Below are 10,004 nucleotides of genomic sequence, written 5' to 3' on the forward strand. Positions count from 1 at the left end.
CCCCATCAACATGGTAATGAGGGTGGGTAGGCCGGGCTACCAATGGGAGATGCAGTTTATTTACACCAGCAGCCATGGGGGCAGGGGAAATACACAGCGTTTACAAAGTTAGCTACCTGTACAGGATGGATTACATATGCAAAAATAAAAATCTCAAGACCACAGGACAGCGTGAGCCCCACCCCCCTCCCCCAATGACCCCAGCATGCGGTAATGCCAGGCGGGTGGCCCCTGGGCATGCGGGGGGGAGTGATGCATGGAAGGAAAAGCCACCGGCCATGGAAATTAGTACAGAACCCCCCCACACACACTCAGACACATGATAGGATACAGGGTGGACGACACCTAGCCGGGGTGGGAAGGATGGGAATTGAAACCCACACAGCCTGCTGTTAGAGGGGAGTGGAGAGCTCCTAGCCCCTGTTCAACTACATGGTAGGGGGGCACACTCTCCCCAGAAGGAAAGGGGTTTGCTCCCTCAGGGTCCCTGCTGGACCAAGCCCATCACTTACCCAGCTTGGGCAGGGGGCTCTGCCCTGAGGGTGGGCTAAGGAACAATGGGGAAGTGGATGTGGACAAACCAGTTCCCAAACTACTTCCCACTTCTCCCTCCTCCAAGCAGAGGGGGGGGAAAGGGAGAGGCCAGAGGGGAAAGGGTATGGTAGGGCCTGAGCTGCAGCTGCCTCTCAGAAGGGAGAATGGCCCTTGACCTTCCCCCCTTCACCTTCAGCCACTCCCAAGACTTCATTTGGAAGCAGGCTGGAGGCTGGCTGAAATCCTCCTTTCCCTCTGGCTTCCCCTTAGAGGGAGAAGACTATGGAGGGTCAAGAACAGAGGAGCCCAGGCCCCAGGATTTATTCTAACTCCTGCCAAAATTTGTTTGGCTTTTTAAAAAATAATCACAATTCTTGGGTTAAAAACCAATTTGTAACCAGGCATCAGCCACAATCGGAACCCCCCTGGTGGGGGGTGGGGTGGGGTAATTGGGGTTCCAGACGGTACTGCAGCCCTATCTCTTGTTGTTCCCTTAACCCTCTAGGGTCCCTAACCCAAATCAGTCCGACCAGTCCTGGGTACTAGCTACCCAAATGTGGGATGGCTCCTCCTGGGAAGAGGGCAGGGTTCACATCCAGCAAATGCCAGAGAACATGGCTCAGGGTCAACTCCATCCCTGTGTCAGTCAGCTCTGCTCCCAGCCCAGACTGTAGTCCTCCAGCTTGGCTCTTGGGAGTGATGGTGCCCATGTGGAGGTGGAACAGTACATCTCTTCGGGATGTAGACCAGGCAGGTGGGCACACTGGCATGGTAGTCCCACAGAGGGGTGATGCCTAGGCATGATGCCCCTTCCCCCTCCACTGACAACCCAGAGCACAGAGACTAGCCTCTTCCCACCCCAACTCCTAGCAAAGGGGGAGAGGGAAAAGATTAGGATTTTCCTCAGAGCCCCAAACCACAAGTACAGAATAAATAACTTAAAAGCGGCTAAGGAAGGGGAAACAGGGCAGGCGTTGGAGGCAGGAGCATCGAGAGAGGAACTGAAGCTGGGCAAGGTGAAGGAGGGGGGTAGCAAGCAGCAGTTGGGAACTTGGACTGCCCTGCTAGGGCAGTGGGGCAGGGTAGGCGGGAGGAACATGGGGCCACCCCAGGAGGGTGAGGCTGGGCCCCTTCCTGGGGCAGGGAATGAGGTAAGAAAACATTTCAAATAAAGCAGCACCGTTCCCTCTCACCTTGGGGCCCCACTCCTCACCAGCCCTGGGTCAGGGAGGAAAGGTAGGGTGGGGGGGGGGGGAGTCATTTTGATACACAGCTCCCTCTTCCTACCCTCCCCTTGCCCATTCCTTGAAGCTGTAGAGGCTGGAGGCCCTTTCCTGGCACCCAACAACAAAAGGACAGCTCCTGCTGCCAAGGAGGCCCCTGGGGACTGAGGGGAAAGGGCTGCCCCTGTGCGGGGCAGGGAAGGCGGTGGCAGTTCTGGACGCCCACCTCAGCAGACAGCTTGCTGTGCCTGCCTACCCCTGGGATTGGGGGCGTTGGATAGGATTCTGCACACAGACAGGACACGCCCAGCCCTGCCCCTCAGCTCCAAGCACCGGACCCATTCACATTGCTGAGGGCAGCTGGGGGAGGCCCCCTCCAGGCTCAGCTGCCAACCCACAGCCTCCCGGGTAGCCACAATGCTCCTCGGCAGGGCTTAGTCCAGTTCCTGGGGTGGGGGGCAGGCAGTGCCCTGGCACAGTGCCCAGGTCAGGCCCCTGGCCTAGCTGGACATCCAGTAACTCACAGAATAAATAGGAAAACTGCCTCCCACCAAACTTATGTCCAAGGCATAATATGTCCAGGTCTGAGTCCTGCATGCCAAGGGGTCATGCTCCATCGCAGAGGACCCTGACACCCCCCAGGGGCGCATATTTGGATCCTCTGCCTGCCTGGCCCACCAAGCTTCCCAAGCCCAAACCCCCAGCAGCCGTCCATTTGCCAGGCTTTGCCACCTGGGTGGGGGTTGGGAGAGAGGGCTCTGCTCAGCCAATGGCTATCCCTTGCACCCAAGTCAGTTGATGTCATCGTAGATGCTGGGCGTCGGGGGTGCCGGTGGCTTTGGCTTCTTCTTCTTGTTGGAGCCTAGGCTGGAGGCAGTCCCTACCAGGCTCAGATGGGATTTCTTTTTCTTAGTTTTCCGTGACTCGGAGCTGTTGGTACCTAAAGAGAAAGAGGCACCAGGGATGAGGGCTGGGCTGTGTGAGGTAACACAGGTGTCCCCACAACCCCAGCTTTGAGCAGACAGCCTATGGGGCCCGCATGTATCACCTACCTAGACCCCATCCCTGATTCTCACTCGTCTTGGAGGAGCCTGAATCAGAGGGTGAAAGGTCAGAGGAGCCGTCCCACTGAAGCCGGCTGATCAGGGCCTGGCTGTCAGTCATGTCAAAGCTGTCATTATCCAGGGAACTCTCGACCTCTGGGAGGACGCTGGAAGAAGAGAGGGAGCACAGAAGGGGTTCAGGGCTACCCATCATCATCCTACTTTTCCCTGGCCTACCACCCTGCCAGGAGGGTCCCTTACGCTGAGGGTCCAAGGAAATAAATCCGCACGGCTCGCCGCTGCTCATCTGTGTGCTGGGGGCAGCGCAGGGACCTAGTGGGAAGACAACCACTTAAGACTCTAACAAAGCAAGAAGGGTCTGAGGAACTCAGGTGAGGCCCCTTCCCTCAGCAGAGGTGGGAGGAATAGACAGACGGGGAAGGGATAAACAGAGTGCCCCCAGATTGTGGCCTAAGGCCTGACCATCAGAGGAGGGAGGGGAAGGGTGGGAGCCCCATTGCTCAAGTCCAAGGGTACTCCCGACCCAAGCCCAGGGTGAGTGTGCAGGAGGGCCCCCTGGCCCCCTTTCTAGGTTCTGAGCTCACCTTGTGCACATCTTCTTGGTGTGTTCAGAAATCACCCCACATTGCTGGAAGAGGAATATAAGCTGAAAGGAGGGATGGAGGGGAGCCTACTCTAGACCCTAGACATTCTCTTCTGTACAAATGCTACATCGCAGGAGCAGCAACGGCCCCAAGGTGTCCAGAACAGCCTGTCCCAGACCACCGTTGGCCAGAAAACCTAATTCCAGAGAGAGGGAGCTATGTGGCCCTGACTGCTGTCACCAGCCTCCTCCAGAGACATGACCACTGCCTGCGACTCCAGCCCACTCCCAAGGGCCTCCCCTTCCCTGGTCTCTCACCGTGGTGAGCAGGTTACGCAGCTCGTCCGGCCCCAGGGTCTCGTAGCTGATCCCAGTTGAGTTGTTATACTGGGGAAAAACAAAGGTACAGGTCAGCCCAAGAGGGAGGGGGAAGGGCCCAACGGGGGTGGGGAACCAGTCCCTCTCACCCTTCTCTACATGGGAGGGCCCTGGGACTACCCAGCAGTTTGCTAGTGATTCTTCCCATCCCACCTGTGCATCAGGGAGGGGCTGAGACCCAGCAATCACAAGAATATGCAAGATCTCAATATCCCATCTAGTGCTTCAGGCCATCAGGATTCTGATCCCCCCACCTGTCCAAATCCCGCTCAACTCACAACAAAGAAAACAAGAGAGAACCTGAGAGGGGCAGTACCTACTCACCTTAAAAGGATCCGAATTGCTAAGTTCCCCTGAAGAAGAAAAAAGAAGGGGAAGGGTGTTTGATGCAGAGGTACAGACAGAGAACCCTGAAAATAACCAGAGAGGAAGTGGGGGTGACAGAAGGATCACAGGCCCTCCCTCGATCATCCCCCTATCCCCTAAGCCCCCCACCTCCACCCTCCAACAATGAGTCCCTAAAGACACAGCTAAGATCATCCCCATTGTTTAAGCCCCACTCACCATTTTTGTGTTTTAAAGACTTGGATCTTCGAGGGGAATTGGGGTTCTGGAATGGGAGATACCACAGCTTTGGGGAAAGGGTAACGATAAGGGGGAGCCGAGAACCCAGGGAAGGAAAAAAGATTTGACAAAGAAACATCCTCAAATTCCTACTCTTGCTCCCCAGTAAGAGGCCCACCTACCCGTATTTCCTCCTCCCCTACTCCCACCAAGGCCTCCGTGGCCCTCCTGCCCACCACAGACACCCTCATCCCGAAACCCAGAGAGGCACCCGATGACCTCAGACTTGAGTCAAGATACCCGAGGACTCCCTGCCCATAAGGGAGGGTATCCGTCCTTTGCCCCAATTGCCCTCATGCTCGCCCGGCTCTCACCTTGTCCGATTTTCTCTTCTTGGCTGTGTAGGACAAAAAAGAAAGGAGAGGATCATCTTAAGCCTTCAATCTAAGGACCCCTACAGAAAAGCACAAAGCTACATTCTCCCCTTCTCATTCAATATAACGACCTGTGACCCTTACATACCCAATTCTTGCTTGTCTGCCTCACCCTGATGGGCTGCATCCCCCCGCCCCCCCAGCCAGTTTCCCCAAATCCCCAAACACCTTTCTTCTCTGAGCCATAGGACCAGTCGTTGTCATTGATGTCATCATTATCCTCTTGGTCACTCTCTGACTTGTTCATATTGTTGCTATTGGCAATCCTACCAACGGAAGGGAAGAGAAAGGGTCAAGACAGCCACCTCTCTCTGCCCCCAACCACAGAGGCCAAGCACGAGCCACCCTCTGTGCCCCACCAATGCCCCTGGGGGACTACACCATGCCACAAGTTACAAGAGGTGGGACCAGCATCTCTGGTTCTAGCGGAGAGAGAGGCCCTCACCGGCGGTTGGCGATGCGGCTGCTGTTCCGGCCCATTCCCAGGCACTTCTCCAGATGGGGAGCGAAGCGAGAGGCAGCAATACTACGGCTGCAATTGGGGCAGACACACTCCTTGCTCTTCCACTGGTTGAAAACCTGTCCAAAGATGTCCAACCCCGGCTGGTCCACGATCTCTGGGGACAGGAGAGGCGTGGCGATCAGGGCGGGCAGGGGACCCTCACCTCTTGTCTCCCGCCCATGGCCCCATGGCCTCTTGAAACCCCCTGCCTGGGCTCACAGGAGCCCCAGGTACTACGTCTGGTGCAGTTTCCAGAGGAGGAACTTGCAAGTATCCCCGGGACAGGGGCCGGATGGCTCTCCTTCAACCCTGAAGCTCACCAAAATCCTTCATGCTATCAGGGTCCGTGTCGTCCAGGAAGAAGTAGCCACACTTGACAGCCCGGTGTACCTCAAAGCAGAATCCCAAACAAGAATCCTCGACCAGGTCCGCATATATCTCCTGAGCGATGGCCTGGGCCCAGGGGAGAACATCCACGGTCAGGAGTCTTGGCCCCCTGGACTGAGAGCAACTCTCACCAACCAAATCTGCCAACTCGCCCTGGCCAAAAATAATGCTTTCTTTGCCATTTTCCCCATCTTGACTTCGCATCCTTTCTTCTTCCGGAGCCTTGGGCCTTTTCAGCTGGCTATTCCCTTTAAGGAACCAGGCTGACTACCCAAATTCCTCTTTGGTGTGAACGCCAGATATAGCGACGTAGAGACATCAAGAGAAAGAACTAGAGGCACACGTGGGGGAGCCCTCACCTCTAGTTTGCTGTTATCCAGGCCAGACAAAGACATTTCCTCCATTTTCATTTGTAAACTCTTGTGGAGACGGCGCTCTGACTGCTCATAGCACAGCGGGCGGCAACACGGCTGCACACATGGGGGTGGGGGGATGTTGGTGTGAGTCCAAGACACCTCTGGAGACTGCCACCTCCCCTCTGCACCCCACTGCCCAGAGCTTAATGCTGGCATCAGGATCTACCCTTCCCCAAGGCCTAGGCTCACTAAGTCTGGATGGTCCTTCAGGGCCTGAAACCCAAAGGCGGCCTAGTCCTTCCCAGGACTGAACTCAGGCCCTGGACTCTGCTACCAGTCCAAGTCTGAGTCCATAGGAGGCAGCAGCTCACCCCAGGTCCCCCAAACTCAAACCCCTCTTCCATACCCATGGTGCAATGCAGCAGGGGGAGGAGAAGGAACTCTAAGGCCTCAAAGCAAACCCACAGGGTGTGGCAAAGAACTGCACAGACTCCTAAATACCCCCCCCCCCTTCCCTAGGCTCTCCTCAGAGTCACCTCTGCTTTCAGCCAGGATGTCCACTTGGGGGGGTACTGCTACCAGAAGTAGGAACAGCCCTAGAGCCCTACAACCTTCACCCCACTGTGTCTTCCCTTGAAATAAGCCTGTGACTACAGAAGGGGCACAGAGCCCACAGAAGCCTAGAGCTGAAGGAGCATTTCTAGCCATCATGAGCAGGAAGGAGGGGTAGAGCCCGGTGGGGATGGCATGCCGGGAGTGGGCACTCCCCTTACCTGTTCTTCTTTTTAGATAACCACCCTCCCTCCCTCAGGACCAGCCCGGAAGTCTCTCCAAGAGCCCCAAAGTCCAGGAATCCCCACCAAAGGATTCTGAAACAGCGCCCACAGTCCGGGGCCCCTCTTAACGGTGGGTACGAGTTTAAGGAGCTGCCGGCCTAGAGTGGGGTGGGGACTGACAAATGAGCCAGGGGCACCGGGGAGGGTAGGAGGCCGGGCCTCGGCTCTTCCCCCGTCCCTGCGGCACTGCTGCTGCATCATACCGACTGGGGGGAGGAGAGCCGAGCCGCCCGAGGCCGGCGCCGGTCCGGGACAGACCGACCCCTAGAGAGTGGGCAGAGTGGGACGCGTCCCGGCCCCTCTCCTTCCCCCCCGCCGACAGCCCCAGCCGGCCGGGGAGAGGAGTCCGGGAGGGTGTCTCTATTGTCCCGGGGGCTGGGGCCTGGCTCCCTAACAAAGGCCCCGCGCCCCCTCCCCGGCCGGCCCTGCCCCGCCCAGGGGGGACCCAGACAGGGGGAGAGCTGGGGGCCCCGGCCGGGCCGGGAAGCCGGGGGAAGCCGGGCGTTTCCGCGTCGGCCCGGGGGGAGGGGAAGGGGCGCTGACCCAGACCTGGGGGGAGGGGGCCCAAGCCCCGCCTCGGGCCCCGCCCCCCGCCCCCCGCAGGCCCCTCCCCCGTCCCCGTCTCCGTCCCGTACTCACCCCGCCCGGGGGGCCGCGCCGGGGCCCGGCGGCCTCTCAGGGCCGCGTCCTCCGGCGGCGGCGGCGGCGGCGGCTGCTCCGGAGCCCCATGTCCGTCGGTCCGTCCTCGCCTCTCCCCGGGGCCCAGGGCCCGGGGCCGGGGGGTCGGGCCGCCCCCCCGCCTCGCCGCCTCACCGGGCGGCCATGGCCCCTTCCCCTCCCTTCTCGTCCCGTCGCCGCCTCCTCCTCCTCACCTCACCCCGCCCGCGCGCAGTCCGCGCGCCGTCCGCGCGCCCCTCCCCCCGCCCCCCACTCCAGCCCGCCTCTCCCGGGCGGGGGGTGCGGCGCGAGCCCGGAGCGCGCGCGCGTGCCGCGACCGGAGGATGGATGGATGGAGCGAGCGAGAACGCGAGCGTGCGCGCGCGCGCCCCTCTCCCCCTCCCTCCGCGCGGGCGCGAGGCCAAGCGCGAGCGCGCTCCAACCTCCTCCTCTTCCTCCTCCCGCCCCTCTTCAACACCCCGCCCCCGCCCTCCCTTCCTCTTCCTTCTTTCGCTTTCGCGCGCCCAGCGACTGCTCGCGCCTGCTAGAAGGGCCCGAGCGCGTGCATCTGCCCCGCGGCCGCAGCTCGGCAGCATTTGCTCCAGGGGGCGGGGACCGGGCGGGGAGGAGGGGCGCCACGCCGCCGTCCAAAGTACCGGCGGACGGGGACGGGGGCGGGGAGATGGGCGGGGCCTTCGGCGGGCACCTCGGCCAATCGCCGTCTCGCCTCGGTCCGGCCGGCCCAATAGGATGGTGGTGGGTGGAGCGCCGTTCAAGGTGAGGTGCGCGGTGCGCTGGGGGCGGAGACGTTGTGCCGTCCCGGCCGGCTCCGGGGCGGGGGCAGCGGGTGGCGTCGAAAGAGAGCGCCGGCTCCAGCCGAGCCTGGGACGCCTTCCGGCCCAGGATCCCCCGCCCTTCCCTCGGGGCTCCCGGCTCTTCCCCCACACACACACCTCCTCCCGCCCCCCGGCGCCCCAACGCCGGCATTTACCCCGTAGCGTGCAGCCACTTCTCGGAAGAGGCCGGAGTTGAAGTGGGGCTCTGTTAGCACCTCAAGGCAGAAAATCTATGGAGCCAGAGGGGCTCGTCCCAGCCTCCGATCCCCTGTTTCTGGGCGGGTCTCAGCCCACTGCAGGCCTGCGAGCCAACGAACGCCCGAGATGAGGGTCCTCCGCTGAGGGCGGAGGCCGAGCTCTGTCCTTCTGAGCCGAGCGCCCTCCCCGCCCTCAGCCTAATTTAGATCCCACACCTGCTCGGCTTTCCTGCTTCCGGAACCCACGCTGGACCCCCCACCTCTCGGACAGCCTGCCTGGCCCCGGCCAGACCCTCCGACCCCGCGCTACTCCCCGGGGTAGTACTTCCCCGTGGTCGCGCGCCCTCCGAGTTCCCCTTTGCCTTCTGGAGGAAAAGGCCTTTCCTAGCCGCGACCAGTGCCCAAACTGGCGCTTCCATCTCGGTTATTCTCTGGGTCTGCAGTGTTGGAACGGGGGTCTGACAGCCCCCTCCCCCTAGAAGATAGGATTAAACGAGGAAAGTCCTCAATCATACACTTGGGGACTGTTGTTGACTGTTTGGTCTTCAGCAAACATTGAGGCAATAGTCCTAAGTGGTTAAAAACGGGAGTCAGATTTGAATTTAAATCTGTGGACTTGGCAAATGAACTCGAGCAAATGAACTCCTGTTGCCTCAGTTTCCTCTGTTGTCACCGGGTATAATGATAGTACCTATCTCGTTAGGTTGTTGTGAGGACTGACAGGTCAGTGCATGTGAAGCTCTTAGCTCCGCGTAAGTGCTTTATAAATTGTAGCTGTTATTATTACATGCTGTAAGAATTCTTACAGTGTCCTGTGCTGGGATGCAAAGATGAAATAAGACAGTTGTGCTTTCTCAAGAAGTTCATAATTTGTAGGATAGACAGAAGTGTAAGAAAATAATTGCCAAACACTGATAAAAAACAAGAGGGCGCCTGGGTGGCTCAGTCATTTAAGGGTCTGACTTCTGCTCAGGTCATGATCCCAAGGTTCTGGGATAGAGGATCCCTGTTCAGTGGGGAGTCTGCTGCTCCCTTTCCTTCTGCCACCCCCCACCCCTCACCCCGGCTCCTGTTTGTGTGCTCTCTCTCTCATATAAAATATTTTTAAAAAGAGAAAGAGAACACAGGATGGGGTGCCCAGAAGGACAGATGAAATGATGTAAGAGAGTTGGTCAGTAAAGCCTTATAGTGGGACATGAACTAGGACAAGGCAGACTGGGAAGGCACTAGACATCCCAAACAGCAAGCTTCAGGAGTATGGCTCAGTTTGGGGAATTGGCTGGAACATGGGAATGGATGGATAAACAGCAGGAGGTTAGCGGGTCAGACCATACAGGACTAAAGGTGTGCTGAGTAATATGGGCTTTAACCCTATAGACCATGAGGAGTCCCCAAGGTGAACCGTTTGATCAGACTTGGATTTTATAGATTACTCTGGCATGCTGAGTCGGTA

General features: G+C 59.0%; 1 protein-coding gene and 1 long non-coding RNA gene across 8 annotated transcripts in view; one reads left to right on the top strand and one right to left on the bottom strand.

The window, feature by feature from the left end:
* Nucleotides 1-37: 37 nt before the first annotated feature.
* On the bottom strand, nucleotides 38-7,726 carry ATXN7L3 (ataxin 7 like 3). Of its 6 annotated transcripts, none has more exons than XM_077853482.1 (13): nucleotides 7,501-7,726; nucleotides 6,029-6,139; nucleotides 5,603-5,735; nucleotides 5,226-5,397; nucleotides 4,949-5,046; nucleotides 4,721-4,743; nucleotides 4,347-4,413; nucleotides 4,107-4,192; nucleotides 3,723-3,791; nucleotides 3,406-3,449; nucleotides 3,062-3,133; nucleotides 2,810-2,967; nucleotides 38-2,697 (listed from the first exon to the last, which is right to left on the bottom strand). In XM_077853482.1, exons 2-13 carry the CDS (start codon nucleotides 6,077-6,079, stop codon nucleotides 2,549-2,551), a joined length of 1,122 nt encoding a protein of 373 aa, XP_077709608.1. In that variant the 5' UTR covers nucleotides 6,080-6,139; nucleotides 7,501-7,726; the 3' UTR covers nucleotides 38-2,548. The 6 variants fall into 6 exon arrangements, with proteins under 6 accessions (XP_077709608.1, XP_077709611.1, XP_077709613.1 ...); XM_077853485.1 differs by having other exon boundaries at nucleotides 4,347-4,392; nucleotides 7,501-7,725; XM_077853487.1 differs by having other exon boundaries at nucleotides 4,107-4,135; nucleotides 7,501-7,724.
* The window catches only part of LOC144286697 (uncharacterized), an 8,179-nt gene continuing 4,055 nt past the window's right edge, over nucleotides 5,881-10,004 (top strand). The window contains exon 1 of one of the 2 annotated variants that reach the window (XR_013354636.1): nucleotides 5,881-6,931. This is a non-coding gene — a long non-coding RNA (uncharacterized LOC144286697). Of the gene's footprint in view, nucleotides 6,932-8,313; nucleotides 8,870-10,004 lie in introns of those variants that run through there. The other variant, XR_013354637.1, reaches the window with a different exon arrangement.

This window comes from Canis aureus, chromosome 16 (genome assembly GCF_053574225.1).
Source record: "Canis aureus isolate CA01 chromosome 16, VMU_Caureus_v.1.0, whole genome shotgun sequence".
Lineage (NCBI taxonomy): Eukaryota > Metazoa > Chordata > Mammalia > Carnivora > Canidae > Canis > Canis aureus.

Bases quoted from the DNA above. Each gene is read 5' to 3' on its own strand.
- ATXN7L3 (XM_077853482.1), bottom strand. From the start codon at position 6,079: ATGAAAATGGAGGAAATGTCTTTGTCTGGCCTGGATAACAGCAAACTA. The intron at 4,193-4,346 runs GTGAGTGGGGCT...GGTTATTTTCAG, and splicing joins GTCTTTAAAACACAAAAATG to GGTTCTCTGTCTGTACCTCT. The intron at 2,968-3,061 runs GTAAGGGACCCT...CTCTTCTTCCAG, and splicing joins TATTTCCTTGGACCCTCAGC to CGTCCTCCCAGAGGTCGAGA.